Below are 19,111 nucleotides of genomic sequence, written 5' to 3'. Positions count from 1 at the left end.
ATTATGCTGCATTTCCTTTGGAAGAATCTACTTAATGTTGTAATATAAACTCCTGAAAGAAGTTTTAAGATCGTATATATATGTATCACAAATCACGTAGAAGTTTTAAGATCATATGTATATGTATCACAAATCAAAATTATACGTGAAGGGCAGAAGGGTATCTCTAGGAGAAAAGAAGGGAAATGTGAACTTATTGCTTTGTTTTATATATGTAACTAGAGTAATGAAGTAATAATCATGTCATCGCATTGTATATTCATTTATGTTTAAGTGATGGCAATAATAATATGTAATGATGAGTAAAAGAACCATGTGCTTTTCTGAATAGTTAATGTGATCAAATGAATATCAAAATCAATGCAATTAGTGAATGGAATAGGGTTAGTAAACATGTGTAGATAAAGGCTTAAATATACTTAATTCATCTTTAGAATAGTTCAATGCAAGTTAAGTTATTGCAATTGATTTTCAGGGCCTAGAACATTGTCTTCTAGATTAGAAATGGTAAAAGTAATAAATTGAAGTTGTATAAACATCACTTGAGATTAAAAAAATGCAATGATTAGGAAAGATTATCTAAATGTTTAATCTATTACCCTAACTTCTATAAATATGACTATGTGAATTAACATAATTGAAAGTGACTAGGTCCTACTTGACATCTAGGAGTAGAAAGTGATAGAATAAATCCTAAATTAATAAAGAAATGAATATTGAGAGGAATAATGTACCAAGTAAGAAACAATAAGTAGATGTAAATTGATAGATGGTTTAAATTAAGTAATTAAAAAAAAAATGTTAAAAGGGAGGGAGTATTAATTAAGTCATTTACAATTCGAAAATAATTGTTGAGTAGGTTGGATGTGTAAATATCTCTTGAATTTGGAAACTAAGAAATGTGTTAAAAGGACAATGTTGGGGAACTTGTGAGGACTCTTGCATCTAGAGTTAGGTAAACAGAGTAACCAAAACTAATTCAAAAGAAAAAAATTATCCACTAAACTTAGTAGCTTTTAGTCTTGTCCTTCCGGGTTCCTTGGTGAGGAGCTATAGATAATCACAAAATAGATAAGATATTAATCAATATTTGCTATTTTTTTTCTTGAAAATGTTCTTTATTCTCACTAATTTTTGGTACATGCATGTAGTAAGGTCAGACAAAGGAATAACTATGCAATTAGAATGTAATCAATTAGATATAAGATGCTAGAAACAACAAAAAGGAAAGCTTTTAGAAAATTGTGATGCAGATTGAAGCAAAGTTTTGTAGGAACTATTATAAATATAACCAATATACAAAAAGATGATGACAATCAGAATTGTTCTCATACTTTATAAATTTGTAGAAATTGTGCAATTAGCATAGCCATCATGTTTATAACATACACTTTAAGTTCTTGTCTACAGTTCCTAAATAATCTTAAGAAATTTTATTGTATTTGATGCTTTAAATTTCAAATTTTGAAAGAATCCTGATCATCTATCACATGCACGATGATATCTAGCAAGTGCTGCACTTAATGGTGTATTTATTAAATGGTCCGAGTCTTGTGCATGAATTATCTACATATATACCTGTGCAACAAAAACTTCAACGAACAACAGATGTGAATGGATTCACCTCAAGTGATGCTAAAAATTGATAACATATGAACCAAAATATATTTCAGTAATTTGGCAATATACTTATTTAATGCAAATACATGTTATCTGCGTAATTAGCAAAACAGTTAGGCCTTAACACACTTAACACACCTATTTTCAACAGTTTCTTGGAAAAACTTTACAACATCTTCTGCACTATGGGCTACAAATGACCAACAATGTTCACCTGCAACAACAACAAAAAAAAGTGCCACACAACATAAAAAATTGAAAATGCACGAGATAAAAATAAATAATGTCTCAATTTTCTATTTCTTAGTAAAAAATGAATAATATGTCCCAATTTTCTATTTATTACTAATTCTAGTCCTCAATCAAATGGAAACTTTACATACAAAAGATTAAACCAAATTTTGGAAGAAGAAAAAATGCATAGTTCTCTTCACAAATGTTTAATTTAATTGCAGCTAAAACAACTAAATACAAAAAAATAAACTAGTAACAAATTAAGAAGCCTTATTACACCCACCAACAAATAATTAAATTATTCTTACCCAAAGCACGACATGAATCTAGATGATCTTGAGGAAGTAAAATTTCTAGTTGTCCCTTCAAAGGCTTGACAATCTCACGAAGTAGTTCATGTCGTTCGTGCAAGCATTGCTGGATCACACTAGAATCTCCCACATATAGAATATCAAAAGCCATGTCTAATATAATAAGTCAAGGCTTTAAAGAATAAAAATTATCATAACATTGAATTCACAGATTCATATATTTACTACATTTCATGTATTAAATTCATTGTATTATGTAAACCACAGATAATTTTATACATTTTTGAGTATTAAAGTAGCATTAAAATATACTCAATAATTTCTTACAGCAATAATAACACCAACCATTTTTTAATGCCAAAACAATTCTTCGTCATCATTTTTTTCCAGTGAGGGATAAAGGGATACCATTTTTGGACAATACCTATAGCATGGTGATCAATTTGTTTATTTTCAGAAATAGGTGCCGAATTTTGAAGTAACAGTTGCATCCCCTCTTGAAAAACAGGTATGGTTCCAAATGTATCACCTTCGTTTTTTTATTTCGGAGTGTTGAATGCATATAGAAAATTGGGAATGCAATCGGGAACACAAAGGGAATTGACATGGACGAGGCTGATCTGATTCACAAAGGTGAATGGCTCGCTTGTTATAGTATTAATCTTAGAATATATCAAACTAGCAGTAGATATTCCCGCAAATCCCATGTTTTATAAATTTATGGCTGTTGTAAGAATTTGAATGACTTGATCACTATAATAATCTTAAACAATTAGTATAACTTTGGAAGATAATATGAAACACTTTATGGCTGTAAAAATTGATACAGCCAACATAATATTATTGCTGAATCAAGGAATGAATTGCCAATAGTATTTCTACGTAACAAAATATTCAAAACTTTTAACACAATATAAAATATCTCTGATTACATGGTTATTACAAATTTGTCTTCAAGCGAGGACTTCACAAATTTTGAGATTATGGACAGAGTAGGGTGAGTTTGAGTTTGCCAAAACAGCCAAGCATCACTAAACTTAACAAAATGGTTTCGCTTATGGGAATTCCTTCCGTTAAAGAGGCAACGAAGAATTTATGATTTTACTATCATTTCTCAGAATGAAGAAGGAAATCATTTCACCTGTGTGATACCAAGTCCCATGGTTAACATAGGCAAAGTATCAAAAGGATTAAACTTTATGGTTGTTATCAATGTAGAATCACATATACAGCATAGAGACCACGAAGTAACTGAGATTGGTAGATAATAGTTAAAGGAACTGACAATATGAAGGGAGTCGTGATTGAAAGGGGTGATGACGATGTTACTTGTAGTGCATGTTCTGTCGTGACAAACTAAGAGCACACAACAATTGTTCCACATCAGAATCCAGACAACAGTGGCCATCGATGCAGCAGAAAGATAAGGTATCCACATCAATATGAAGGTAGTGCAACATCGCAGATACTAAATGCAGAAGTTTATTAGCAAGATATTCCAACCTGATATCAGTAATCACTGATGGCGCCATGTACACTTCCAGGTGTTTATTTTTATACACAAACACCAATGTTGTGGAGGGTGTTTGGTCATTTCTGAAGATTTCCAAACCGTGTCAGTTAACAAGGTGATTGTCAAATGGGTCTTCTCTAAGCTAAATAGAATAAGTATTATGCATGTCAACAATAAACAAAATACTTATATCCCAGACGATGACACGCAATGTCGCATATGAAGTTGGTGGATGGGATTGTCTATTTGATATTGTTTATTAATGGGGGATATCGGAATGCAGAATTAGAGATATTGATTGGTGGTAATGTTCACTATAATGAACCAATATTTAGGAGCCCAACCCCCATGTATCTAGCGGCAGGAACTGAAGAGTGACTCCTATCTCTTACGCTCAACATTCAAAACATTTGCTTATTCAACACTGACCTTGACACAAGAATTTCGAATAGACACAGGTGCAATCATTTGACTTGCAAGGGAAAAGGTGATTCGTCATCAATCGCAAAAGTGTCTGATAGAGATTTCATTATTCAGACCAGAAAAAATACCTGTGCCGATATGCATCCCCAGAATCATGTTGGAGTCAGGGGTATCATGCCTGCCATGTTGTAAGGTATCCAATTAATTTAGCGGACTCCTGAATTAAACATAACATATTTCTAGAACCACAAGTTTCAGCAGTAGTAACAATCCACCTTCCACAAAGCACAGACACTCTTTAGTATTGATTTCAGGTGCTTGCAATTCCTTCCACTACGTTACTAGGAATATACACATAAAAATGTTAAATTCTGAAATTGCTCATTGAGTGAAGAGTTCAATTCTAAAATTTTGAAATTAATGTTTGATCTCATTGGGCATCTCTGGGAAGATAAGCATGCCATTGGTTCTTGTAATTTGATTGGAATGTTCATACTCAATTCTGATATGACAGTGAATTCAAATAATAAATCTTAGTTTATATTTATATGTGTTTGCTATCATTTTGTATAGAAAATGCAAACAAGTACTATAATTCCATCAAAATTGTAAACTAAGGCTTTAACTTGCAAGCATGGAAACTGTTAGACAAAATTCCAAAAAGGGCGAAGAGGAAAAACTGGCCAATATCTTGTTGGGGATTTTACAGGCTCTGCCATTTGGAACTTCATTCTGGATTGCAGAAGTCTAATCACAAGGCATATCACATGGGAAGTCAATGATGGGAGGCAGGCCCTTTTCTGGGAAGACTCATGGGAAGGCCACCCGACTCTTCTTACTTTAGTGCATTTGAAGCTGGTCAGAGTAGAAACTACTAGGGTTTGGGGAAGAAAAATTTTGGCCTATGGTTGGATTGATTGTTCAAATGGTGACCAGATGTGGAAATGGAAAACGTGTGATGAATTTCAGGTTCCAGAAGAGCAGAAGAACAAACTGACTGAGATTCTCCATTCTAGAGGGATATTGTAGACTGGACACAATGATGAAATAAGATGGGGCACCTCCCAAGATGGCAAATATAAGGTTAGAATTGGCTATAAAGTTCAAAAAGTTGTCGTTGTAGGCACACTATGGCCAAAACATCTCCTTTGAAGTAAGAATTGCTCTCTGCAAACTGGAGCCTTTGCATGGCTTGCCATTCAAGGTCGTCTCTTAACACAAGATAGGCTCAACAAAATTGGAGTCATAGGTCCAGGCCACTACCCACTATGTAAGCAGCATGCCAAGGATACAAATCATTTACTACTAAGATGCCCCTATGCAAAATTCTGTTGGAATCATTTAATATAAAAGCTACATTTGCAAACACCAAAACCAAAGTCCCTGGAAAGCTGGTTCTATATGCAACCCTCACATTTTTGAAACTGTGTTTTTTACTACATCTGGCAAGATTCCCCATCCATTATAATCTGTGAGTAGTGGAAGGAGTGGAATAGAAGGGTTTTCAAACAGGAGTCCATGTTGAGAGAATGCCTAGTTCTCAACATTGAGACTTCTGTGCTTTAACTTGTCAACACTACAACCAAGAACAACTTTATCAAAAGCAAAAAAAGTTCTCTAGGGGATGACAACATACAAAACCCTTCAAAGGATTACTTTTCTTGCTTTGGTCAGTCATTAATACTGCGGCAAAAACTAATGCTTGTACCAACACACTTTGGACAGCTCAAGATGTTGGACAGCTCAAGATGTCAAATGGGTCAAGGTAAACTTTGACAGAGCAACTCGTGCAAAGCCAAGACCTAGTGGCAACTGCCATAACAGAGTACAAGGAATTCTTTGGACTGGAAACTAATAACATAGCCAAATTTAGGGTTGCAATGCAGGGTTTCAAGATGGGTTTGCAATTGGGGTCCAAGAAGATTTACTTGGAGGAAGGCTCTATTATCATGGTAAATAATATTCAACACGAAGCTACTCATGATTGGAAGCTTAACAGATGGGTCAAAGCTCCATAGTAACGTGAATCGGAATCATATCGGAATCGGCACGGCTGAATCGAATCGTGAATCGGGGGTGAATCGCCGGTGAATCGGCGATGAATCGGCAAATTTGAAAAAACCCTTTAAATGTAAAGATTTTAACAATTTAAGACTTATTTCATGCACCCTTTATTGAATATAACTTAAAAACACTATAACATCATCAAATAGAATCTAACATACATAAACATGAAACATAAAATCCATCACATACGTAACTATGTTATCATTATGTACTAAAATGTAAATTGTATGCTAGCTGAAGTAAATAAAAATCAAATGATCATAATGATTCAAATCATAGAATCAGTAAGATGAAATCATGAAGATCTATAAGACATCAAATCATAAATGTATGTATAAATCTAAGATGAAGATCCATGAAAGTTTGAAACATATGTCTATCAATGATTCAATATCACTATCAATATCTATACAGTGTAAACAAAATATAAAAACAAGGCTCCAGCTCAAGCCTCATCATCCTCATCATCATCCTCTAGCTCTGTTGCAGCCTCAACCTCAGCCTCTAAGTATCCAGTTTGCCTATGAGAAAGGCGTGTAAGGTAGGTCCTAGACGACCGCCGAGCCATGTCCCCTGCATGGGCAATGGGCTCATGAATAACGTCGCTAGGGCCTGCGTCTGTGCGTGCGCGTGTGCGTCTACCAATGCCTGAACGTGCTCTAGCTGCCTCCTCTGCCCTAGCCACAACCTCAACCTCTACATCCACCTGGTCAACCCTGGGTCCACGGTCTCTATGATCCACTCTGATTCTGGATCAATCTCCTCTAGAATGATCGGAGAGGAGTCAGCGCCCAAAATCTGTCTAATCCTAAGACGAAGGTTGTAATGAACAAAGACAAGATCATTCAACCTCTGCACTGTCAACCTATTTCTCCTCTTAGAGTGGATGTGCTCGAACATGGACCAACTGCCTCACATCCAGAAGCGCTGCTCGGCTGACTAAGAATGCGGATGGCAATTTTTTGAAGGTTTGGGGTTGTGGCCCCAAACATTTGCCACCATCTACCTGAAATAAGGAAAAAACAAAAACAATTAGTCTCATTTACAAATTACAACTCTAAAATTAATGCATTATATAATCAACTTTAAGTTTAGATTTTAGAATCTAGATTCATGAACATTGAATATATTATTTAATTTTTACCTGGCTGTAGTGTTGTCTAAGCATTTATGGCCATCCTGCCAGAGAAAAGTGGCCCCTCCTTATTGTTGAACTGGTCTAGCTCAACAATCACAGCAGCGCTGTTTTCATCGCTACTCAATCTCTGAATCACTGTGTATAAGCCAGTGAGAACCTCCACATCCGCCTTGAACTAGGACGGAAACGAAATGCCGGATTCAGATAGTAAGTTGTTGCGTGGATGGGTTGATGGAGCTGATTCTGCCATCTCCTATCGATGATGTCCCGAATAGGGCCATACCTCTCCTACACTCCTGCATATTGGGCTCTGATGGCCTCCTTGGCCCTATCCATACCCTCATAAATGTAGCCCATAGAGGGCTTCTCCCCAGCAGCAGTTCGTAGCAAAGCTACAAGGGGCTCAGTGACCTACATATAAAGTAAAACAAAAAATTTGAGTCAAAACTTAAATATAAAATAATATAACTTAAAGTAAAAGCAAAATACTAAATGTTAAATTGCAATAAATTTACCTTAAGGATTTCTCTAGCGGGTTTCCTAAAACCATCCTCATCAAATATGCAATCCGCCACATCTAACCCTACAGTGGTCGTAGCATAGGAAGAGCAAATCCACTCCTGCCCAACAAACATGCTCCTCAATCCATCCCTTGATGTCAACAAGGACTGCAAGGTGATGAAATTCGAGGCAAACCTCGTGATACCTGGGCGAACAAACTCCTTGCCTTTTGTGTACTTCCTCATTGTGCTAAGGACAAATGCATGATTATAAATGAATTTGCATATATTTTTTGCCCTTTCCACACATGACTTGACAAACTCAAGTTTGCCAATTTCCTCCAACATGAGGTCAATGCAGTGTGCCGCACAAGGGGACCAAAATATGGTGGGGTGCCTCTCCATCAAAAGTTTACCTACAACAATTTTAAGTCAATTAGAAACTCAAATTTCAAAATTCAAATAAATTTATTTTCAAAACTTGCAAAGTTAAAAGTTTACCTGCTGCAACATAATTTGTTGCATTATCCGTCACCACCTGGATCACATTTTGTTCTCCCACCTCTGCTATAACTTCCTCAATAGCCTCACATTAATATGTGGCATTTTTCACATGTGCGGAAGCATCAATGGATTTTATGAACATGGTATATCCTACAAGTAACAAAACAACGAATTATAATATTAAATGGATCATTAACGAATTAGCATTCAACAAATCAAAATTTACAATGTATGTAGGAAAGTAGAATGATCAATCACCTCCACAGGATACAAGAAAATTGAGGAGTGTTCTATTCCTCCTATCAGTCCAACCATCAGTCATGATGGTGCAACCCTTTGCAATCCATTCCTTTCGGTTCTCCTCGAGGTCAACCCTCATGTCCTCTACCATCTCATCCAAGAGGTATCCGCTCAACTCAGCCTCAGTTGGGGCTTTAAACCCCGGACCACAAATAGCAACCGCATCTATCATATTCTGCCAATAAGGAGCCTTGTCACAAATAAAAGTTTAGATGTCAAAGACTCAAATTATAAAACAAGTAGATATAATTAAAGTTTTACTTTTACTTTTAATTTTAGCTTTAAAGAAAACAAAGAAAAAAGAATCAATTACCTGGCTGCAATAAATGGAATGTTGCAAAAGTACCAAAATTTGCGTATCTCCTTTCTGGCAGCATCGTGAATCTCCTTGTTCAAACCCATGCCCTCAAGCGTGGGTTGGGAACCAAGAGTAGTGCGGGGCACAAAGTAACTATCCATTCTGTTTTTCCGCACTCTAGGCTGCAATAGGTTGGTGTGGGACTCCGTCTCAGTATGTGACCGACTAGCACTAGCACTAGCACGAGCAGAAGAACTAGGATAAAAAGGAGGCCTAGAAGAACCCTCTCCAACACAACCTATGGATGCGGAAGCTGATGCAGATGCAGATGTGGATGCGGCTGCGGATGCGGGAACATGGGAGCCAATACCCCTTAACCCTTCAACTTGCATTTTCCTATTTGCTTTGTCTTTTTCAATTTTTTCTAATGCCATTAAGCAAGTGCGTTTTGCCTCAGGAATTTGGTGAGTGCAAACTGTAACATCATGTCCAGGTATAGCAGCAATGTGGAATTTCAATCTATAAATACCCCCGGAAGTTATTTTTTCTTTACAAAACAGGCATTTTGTTTGATATTTGGTTCTTCCAGGAAACTCTTCATTATATTTCCAACATTCATCTTTTTTACCCATTGGAATTTGCGAAAAATGAGAGCAAAGGCTGCTGCAATAAAAAATTTTATGTAAAATATCAAAGTTTGAAGCTAATAAAAATTAGAAAACAACAAACCCTAGCTTGCAACTTGGTAAAAATAAAGAGCATTCAAGATTTACACTAACATTCTTGAAAACTATAAAAATTTAACAAAAAACGCATAATACACTAAAAATTTAACAAAAAATGCATAATACACTAACATGCAAGAATAAAAATAAGCACTTACCTCTTGCAAATGAGTTGAGGAGTGTTGATATTGGCTCCTTAATGCTCCCAAAACAATTGATGGGCTCCCCAAATGGCCTGCTGATCTCTTTGGTGCTCCTCCTTCTTGCCGGTTGGAAACCTATGGCTTTTCTTTTCTCTTCTTCTCTCTCACTTTTCCTCTCTTCTACTCATGCTTCACAAATAGAAGGCCCTTTAGGGTTATAACAAAGAAAATAGGTCAAAAACAAAGTGAAAAAAACAAGTGATTTTTTTTAAAATTTCAACTTCCCTTTTTACATGCCACGGGCGATTCATAGCCGATTTTTTAAGACGATTTTGGCGATTTTTACATGAATCGCCTGAATCGGCGATTCAGGCGATTCATGGCCCAGAAATCGGCAATACCGATTCACGATTCAAAAAAAATCACGCAGGATGAATCGGGTCGCGAAATCGCCGATTCAGGCGATTTTTGGGCGATTCTCGTTACTATGGGTCAAACAGATCAAAGAAATCATTTGTAACAAAGCACTTCAGAATTAACCCATATCTACCGAGAGGACAAACTTTGTGGCAAATGGGCTAGTCAAGAGTGTCATCTTTGCAAATGATGAATGTGGTGACTGAGCCTTCAATGTGTGTCATACCCTTCATAATATTGTGGTTTTTACTATCCTTGTGTACTACAGAATTGAGTATCTCTAGGATACCACTCTACAAGGAATAGGGATTATGAGTATCCCTAAGATGGGACATCATCCAATATATGACATCAGGTAGGCCAATGAGCGCACATACTGGCAACAGTGAAACAACCTTTCTAAACCATGGCTTAAGTGGCAATAGCACCTTCGACTGTTGAGGCCGTACAATGAGCCATGTGATTATCTTTCCCAAGCATTTGGGAGTGGCACACATCATTAAAATGATGGCTTGTTATGGGACTTATAACCTTTGAAAGAACGACAGCACCAGAGTGGCCTTGCACAAAACCCGACACAAATTGTATGAAATCAATGTCAATTGCATGAATTGTGATTGATACAACGCACTTGGGACAAGGTGTGCCTAGCAAGATGGCATTTTAATATTTTATGGATGATCTTGGAAAGACTCGTCACGTGCAATAACATCAATATGGCATGTGGAAATCACTCTTGTCAGTACAGCTTCTTAATATAAGGCATGTGTGGCAGGATTTGGGCAAGATTTGAAGCCGATATGACAAATGTGAAGTGCTCCTATTCAAGCAATTAGTTGGAATAATGAGTCATGGCATGCAGTTGGAGAGAGAGAAAACTTGGTTAATATAGACACTCTGATTCCCTTGGAATCCACGAGTATGGTGCGCTTTTAGGGAAGGTGATGGATAAACACTTGTTGAGAATGCTCCCAATTGGGCACCCGCTCATCCTTCATGTTGTAAAAAGGTTCTTGGGCATGATAGCCTATGGACCTATCATAGGTACCAAGTCAATACTAATATCACTGCCATGTTCCTAGCCTTAGCTTTAACCAAAGGAATATTAAAGTCGAAAGCCAAGAATTTGTGCCAAAGGTTGTACAAGCATAAGTAATTGGGAGAAATAGATGTTGTGTTGGATAATGTCAATGCCCACAGCATAATCCTAGTGGCGTAGCAATATTATCTATGGCCAAAGCGAAGTTTCAAAGGGATTACCAGGAAATTCCCCCTCATCACAACGATGGAGTTGGACACGCTTATGAGCAGATTGGATGCCATAGGCAAAAAAAATTCCTTTCTACAAATGACAGAGGTCATTTTCACACCTCCAATAGCGGAACAATTAAAGGACTATAAGCGAGATGAGGACTTTTGGGTGCTGAAAGGGGATTCTCTAGAGTTAAGAGACCTGGACTTTCCATCTCTACCTGATATTGGAGAAGATTGGTGAGCCTTTGATAGGCGAGATGTCAAGGAAATTGTGAATGGCGTGGTACATTGAAGGTGCAAGAATGGTTGTCCATCCATTGCACATGCAGCCCATACAAAAAGAATGAAGCCGACAATAGAAGGCAGCCAGTGTTAAAAGGGCTCTAGGAGTCCACAGTCCACGAGTCATCTGGGGTGGCGCAGCTCTTGAGGAAACAAGTGCGGGAAATCCAACAAACCTTGCTGTTGTCAGTCCTACTTGTTCATTTTGTTTTTACTCTCTTGGAGTTTAAGTGCCAAGCTCTATGAAGAAACCCTTTTGATTGTGAAAGTTTGCTGACATATATGACAGTCATCCATTTTAATGATAGTATATAGCAATAAGTACAGGATAGGTAAAGAATAGATAGATGGTAGAAATCTGTTGATGGTATGATAGCTATTTGTCATACGATTTCAACCTCATTTTTTGATATCAATTAATTGGAGCTAGCACTACCTAGCTATCTGATTATTAAAAAAAAATCTTTAATAGTTTAAACAATTTTATGCACATCTATGCAGAATTACAGAAAATACAAAGTTATCCCAAAGATAAATACTGAATCATTCAACATAACAAGAAGCTCATTCATGATCCAACATAACAAAAATTGACACCTTAGAAAACTAGAATAATTCCATCAAAGGGTTTGGAATGTACTTGGAATGACAAAATTGGCCATAGAGAGCATCAATAGACTCATCTTGATTCCTTAAACACGTCATTGATTGAACTCCTTCAGAAACAATTGGCACTCTCCAAGAAAGAGGGACCTTTTAGAGCTATTGTAGTGACCAAAAATAGGGAGTTCAAAATGTCAGTTGGATAAACAATTTTTTATTGTTTTGACCATTTCTCATTTGAATTCCATTTATAATTTTGATTTTCCAAGTCAATCTCTATCGTATGTTATGCTCCTACAAAGATAACAACACTTGCAGCTCAGTCTAAGCTATAAGTACAAGGCTATATGTAGCTAGTGATGTTAGGATGAGTGAAAAACTATTCTCTACAATAGTTCACGACACAATACTTCAAATTTTTATTTTTGATACCATGTATAGCATAATCCATAAGTTTTTTACCCATAAAACTCTTGAGAATAAATTTAAAATATTTCAAAATAATGTCTCCAATTGAAATTTTCTTTTGTACTCATTTGATCAATTATATTGCATATTCTAATTGATAAGTTTATTGTGTCTTTAAAATTAGTTTTATGAAAGGTATATATTAAAAGCTTTAAATCCTTATAAAATAATCTATATTCCATAGTTTTCCAAATTGCCAAGTTTGAGTGCTAAACCCAAGTCAAGTTTGAAAATCATCCATCAACTCTGATTCTTGTAACTCTGTTTCAGATAAATAGGTAGATATGCTTGTAGACAGTATGCACTATCCAGGAATGTGCATCTGATGTAAGTCGATTTTTGGATTTAATTCACAATGTGTGTATTTGCATTCTTGACCATTTTCTTTTTCACTACGATTTTATTTTATTTTAGACAAAAAAATATATATGTACATCCATGATAGGTCTATTCTATAGGGAAAAAAAGCTTGACCTTGAAATATAAACTAAGGTCCCAAGAATGTGTTTGTATATAAATTTGCTCTTGGAAACAGAATAGGATACAACAAAGCTGTCACAAAAACACATGAAACAAGTATAAACAATTTTTTTGTTAATTTTGGGACTCCAATGCCACAATTCATATTAAGTAAAAACCACCAAGTTTTAATATTCTCAAAAGCAAAAATCATACCTGTTGATTGGTTTCTACTCCATCCCTAGCAGCCTTTGCTGTCCAATGTAAGGTTATAATAAATTAAAAGAAACCAAATCAACAAAGTAAATAAACCACCACTAATGAGATTTAAAGATATTAGAGAATGTTTTCTGACCTATTTCTTGGTTTGTTCCAAAGTCTGCAAACCGATTGCTACCCTTATCCCAAACTAGCATTTCACCATCAAGTATACATCTTAATAACATCAACCCAGATGAAGATCAATATCTTTACCCAAAGTTCAAAACAAAAGTAAATTTTTTAACATTTAAATCTTAAAAATTGAATTTTTTAATGCCTAAGCATTGAAATTATCAAGAGGTCCTAGAAAAAAAGAAAATCTGGTTATGTGTTTATGATGTTCTCGCCTGATGATGCTAACAACTAGTTAATGACTGAATATCATGAATGCAAACGTTTTTATAGAACTGTTTCCAAATAATAAAAATTAACTTCCAACTGTAAAATCAAGTAAATATTGTTACTTTTCATGTGAAACAAAGACAACATTGAATAGGTTCACAAGTCAAAATAGGACAATTACTATCCTAAACAAATAGCATATACTACTACAAAAAAATAATGGTTCAAAAGACAAAATGATTACAATAGAATAACATGGATATCTAGCCATGTTCCTTTTCTTATAAGTTTCTTACATGACAAATAATTCATTTGTCCTGTTTTCTCCAGATAATTAGATAACTAAGAATGCCACAAAAGAAATATATTTTCCATACATAACTATCAACTTCCAGCTTAGTCAAAGTGGACCCCATGATGGCTTATGAAATTAGCATATGCATGTAAAACACAAAATGCAGAATACATTATAGATTATCAAGCACAAACTCCGATTCCAAGTGACAACCGTGTTGATATGAAAATTAAGGTACTGAGCATTAAATATTTAAATGATAAACAAAAATAAATTTGTGAGATTCTTGAATTACTTGTCCACTTCAACATTTTGGAGGATTACACTTGACATTGCATCTTCGTACTCTTTGTGATCAAAAAAATTCCTGCACCGAAATGAAAATATTCAGAATGATGATAAACAATTGCTGCCAAGTAAATATGAAGGTATGAAATTTTATAACATGTCACCATGTGGAACAAAAGATAGTATGCTTTGATCCTTTACCAAGCAATTAGGAATAGTTCCTACTACACAAAATATCAAGCTAGTGAAAATCAAAGAACACAGAGTTCTTGGAAAAGTAGGCATTTCTAGATACTTTCACAACTTTTGGCATGGCCAAATGTTGTGTCCCCTTCTTAAAAATGAAGGATTAATTGAAGACCTGTACCCTATCTCCATTTCCTATAGAGTAAGAGACAATGGAAATCATTTCATAAAAGCTAATAACATTGCAACAATTATTTTTCCAAAAAGGCTAATTTAGGTATTACTAATGGTTGTCTAAATAAGTGTTGATAAAACATATCTTGTCACTCTGAATAGTGACAAAACTACTAACAGTTGAATAAGTTGACAAAACTACTGACAATTGAATAAGGTGACAAAACTACTAACAACAGAATGAGTTGCAATCATAAACACACTTTCTCTGCATTTGGAAGAGGTAGCTCCCCTAAAACTAAAAATAAATAATGTATGATTTTCAACTAAAAGCAAGAAAGGCATTATCCAGTTCAAATACATAAAATGAAAAGTGAGCACAAGGTCCCACAAACAAACTCTTTACATGTACAAAACTGGACCTAAAAGATAAAAAATCAGCATCAAAGTTTTTTTACATAAGGAAATGACCACTCAAATGATAAGCCAATAAAGTAGAAATCAATAATATCCCACACAATAATAAAAGATCAATTCAAAATTTGAAAAATACATTCAACATAAGAAAAACCCATGACTCTAAAAAGCATGACCCACAGTTCACAAAATTTCTGAATTCATCTTTAAAAACAAAGCTAACGTCTCTTTCTAATAACCACCATGGTATTGTTAACCAATTTTTTTCGCAAATTTCTTACAGTTGTCTATTAAGGTATTTTCTCTATCACTTTGCAAGAATGAATGTTTCAACATATTGTCACAAGTGGCTGCCATAAAATTATATTTTTAAATATCAGCAGTAGAGAACAACTCATTGTGAACAATTACTGAATTTATGTGCACATCAGAATTTCATAAATATATATTTTTGTTAAAGACGTAGCTTCAGTCGGGTTAAAGCATACAGTAAATCATAATTGAAATGATATATAATAATAAATATATGTGTATGTTTGCATATAGACTATAATCTATATCACACACACACACACACATATATATATGATGTTCAAATTATAAACATGATTTACAAATATTGAATTGTTATGAACAGATCGTACTACCAAATCTGCAATTACTTCTAAGCACTGACTATGTTATGATCGATCATTGAACCTGTCTAAACTAATACCGTTCGGGCTTATCTTTGGAAGACTATGCTAATGTAATCGGGTTTATGTAATCGGGCAACATAATGAGTTATTACTCGCATAGGGTCATGACCCTATGTGGCATAAGCCACGTAGAGTCATACCCCTATGTGTGTATGAATCTTTGAATTTATATATATAATCCTTGGTATCGCTGTGTGGGAAATCATTAAACATCTTTTCATGCAAATTACCTACAGCAATATCTGACGTTAAGTGTTTTCTGCTACAAGCACACTGCATATAATATTAAATAGACAACAGTAATATTATCACAGTTTCAGAACTGTCTTAAGGAGTAAAAGAATTAAATCAGTATTACCATTCTATCTGATTAAATTTAAATAATATATTCACTATTGCACTCCATCTCTGATCTATATTCCTTCACATGGTATCAAAGCTAAACTGATAGAGTTCAAATAAGATACTGAAATTACAATTCAGAAGTGCAACTATGGTGAATGGTGTCAGACTCGAAGGTGCATCAAACTTTGTATCATGGAGAATTTGAATAATGATCATTCTTCAAGAACTTGAACTAGAATTGTATGTGGAAGAAAACAAAACCATGCCAGACAATGAGCCAGATAAAACCATATGGAAAAGGCATAACAATAAAGCCATGAAAAATTATTATAGATGGTGTAAAGGATCATATACTACCAACTATAAAATTGGAAACCGCCTATCATATGTTCATGACTCTTCAAAACACATATGAAATCAATAATACAAGCCGGCTTCTTATCTTGAAATGGCAACTTCTTCATATCAAGATGAACAAAGGGGAAACTTATGAAAGTTATGAACCATAGATCTCAGGCCATAGATCTCTGGCCAACTTTAAGTATCTTTCCTCCACAGTACCGAGAAATCATTTACCGACTCATTTATTTTTAAATAAACTAAAAATAATAACTAAAAAGAACAGGCGGGCAGCGAAAGAATGAACAGAGACTATTATTTCAATGGTTGTACAAGGAACCAAAAGCAGTATTGGTCGTTGATTCGCAAAATCAGCTCATGAACTTCAAATAAGAAATGCATACATCAAAGAGTGAAAACGGGCGACATTTGCAAAAAGTTTAAAAAGGCAATGAAATGAATGGACAGGATCTATTTGATGATCAACCATGCCTCTAAAATTTTTTGAACCTTTGATTGTGAAAATCAGCTCTTCTGTCTCAAATGTATATATAAATAATAATAAAATTAAAAATTAAATACAAAAATAAATGAACAAATACTAGTTAAATATAATATATAATACAACTAAATAAGTTTAAACTAAAAATTTAGAATTATTTGATATAAACATCCCACTATTTAACACTAATAAAATTACTAAACATTAAATTAACAAATAAATAATAAATACAGCAAGAAATATAAGTCGTCAACACCTAAGGGATAATATCCTTTACATGTTAACTTCCCTAAGAAAATCAACTAAGAGAAGACCACATGGTATAGACAGCAATAAAGTGGAAACCATAGTTGCACAATGTAATACAACTACAACACAGACATTGATTGTGCGACTCTTCTCCAATGACTGTGATCAGATGGCTTTTATCAACCAATTGATATAGCTAGCTGGCATACTAGAGACAAAGTAATTGTCAACAATGGAGTATACACAATCACCAAATAATGCTACAAAAGGATTGACAATATATATATATATATCAATCCCAGTAATAACTTGCAGGTCGTATTACCTTGTGCGCACATGATAGAATTGTAGGAAGAGACAACAATAAGTTTGGTTGCCACCGCATATTCATCCCACCGCTAATCTGCTGCTAACTAGGCAATAATCTTCAACACATAGCAAGAACTCTATCAACCTTGTTAAACAAAATTATCATAAGCAACAATAGCAAACGGAGTGTAATGAAGAAATGTGACTCTCCACTATATAAGGACACAACCATCCCCGTACAAGTCATATAAAGGGAATAGGAATAGGGAGAGAAATGAAATAATCGTGGAACACATATCTCAATTTACTGGTCTATATTAGGATCTACTCATTCAGCATCAACTATCTATTATTATTTATTCATCCTTATTGGATCATGAAAGTTTTTGTGTGAGAACTCTTTGATGGGAAAAAGGTGAAGGTAAGAATCCAAAAAAATCAGTGTATTAAAAAAATGTTATCATTGATGATTGATCCATCTTCTTTCCCTTAATTTGGTCAATCATAGCAGTCACCGTATTAATAATGATGTTGAACTCATTCTTCATAGGTCAAATTGTATATTGCAACATCTATATATCAGTGATATATTTGATGCTCTTCATCAATTTTCTTGATATCAGTTCATGCCTCAGATATAAGAATTCAATCCCCATTCTTTGACTATCTAGTCACTGTTACCATTTGATAACTATTTGTTCTTCCAACCAGAGCCTTAATTGTATCATCAATCAATGTATATGCAAGTTCATTCATATGCCAAACTTGTGTTTGCTTTAATATTGTTCATATACTTGCCTTAGTTGACTGATCTGTCCGATTACTGATAATGTGGAATATCCCAAACAGCTAAAGGCTAAGAATTGACAGATTGTTTGCAATTTTTCAGACTTTGACCAGCATGAAGGTAACTTGTTTTGATTTTTATCTATATTTTGATTTTTTGGAGTTTTGTTGTTTTTTCTGATGTTCTGGGATTTTAAGAATAATAATTGCAAGAAAAATAAACAACTACAAAGATGCAGTCATGAGACTCGCAGCTGCAACTCTAAATTAGAAATTCAAAGTCAATGATCTATAGATAAAACTGAAACAATAAGTGCTGGGAGCCATACCAGGTCAAGAATTGATTTTTATTATTAATGGTAAGCCTCAAAATGATGAATGGACAACACAGTCTTGCTCCTACAATAAACTGTAGATGGCATCAATTCTGAAATAAATCGCCCAGCAATAAAAATACTAGGAAAGACTGAGAAAGACCTCCGATCTATACTGTTAAATAATTGACTTGCTGTTGACCTTAAGTCTGGCCTCGACTTGACTGATTCTGTGACCCAATCTGCAATTTACCAACCAAATTCATGCTCTTGAGTCTCAGCTGTGTGTTTCAGCTTCATGTTAGACCAGGAGGATGCTAGCGATCTATCTTTTGGCTCAAATGACT

General features: G+C 34.8%; 2 protein-coding genes across 2 annotated transcripts in view; both read right to left on the bottom strand.

Moving 5' to 3' along the window:
* Positions 1–19,111, bottom strand: part of ATLIG4 (DNA ligase IV) — a 247,221-nt gene that overhangs the window by 137,266 nt on the left and 90,844 nt on the right. Inside the window, exons 7-12 of the mRNA XM_089830934.1 lie at positions 14,453–14,524; positions 13,615–13,694; positions 13,476–13,513; positions 13,346–13,352; positions 2,163–2,318; positions 1,759–1,834 (exon numbers count right to left, since the gene is read on the bottom strand). Coding sequence (XP_089687060.1) covers positions 1,759–1,834; positions 2,163–2,318; positions 13,346–13,352; positions 13,476–13,513; positions 13,615–13,694; positions 14,453–14,524 — 429 coding nt within the window. The remainder of the gene's footprint in view (positions 1–1,758; positions 1,835–2,162; positions 2,319–13,345; positions 13,353–13,475; positions 13,514–13,614; positions 13,695–14,452; positions 14,525–19,111) is intronic.
* On the bottom strand, positions 6,454–9,567 carry LOC149556565 (uncharacterized). Its single transcript, XM_089785888.1, has 6 exons — positions 8,924–9,567; positions 8,569–8,800; positions 8,308–8,460; positions 7,822–8,222; positions 7,313–7,717; positions 6,454–7,174 (listed from the first exon to the last, which is right to left on the bottom strand). Exons 1-2 carry the CDS (start codon positions 9,538–9,540, stop codon positions 8,779–8,781), a joined length of 639 nt encoding a protein of 212 aa, XP_089642014.1. The 5' UTR covers positions 9,541–9,567; the 3' UTR covers positions 6,454–7,174; positions 7,313–7,717; positions 7,822–8,222; positions 8,308–8,460; positions 8,569–8,778.

The sequence above is a fragment of the Cupressus sempervirens genome, chromosome 5 (assembly GCF_028749045.1).
Source record: "Cupressus sempervirens isolate cs-2001-9-10 chromosome 5, ASM2874904v1, whole genome shotgun sequence".
In the NCBI taxonomy this organism is placed as follows: Eukaryota; Viridiplantae; Streptophyta; class Pinopsida; order Cupressales; family Cupressaceae; genus Cupressus; species Cupressus sempervirens.
The sequence above is the reverse complement of the archived record's forward strand: the minus strand, read 5'-3'. Positions and strand labels throughout refer to the sequence as shown.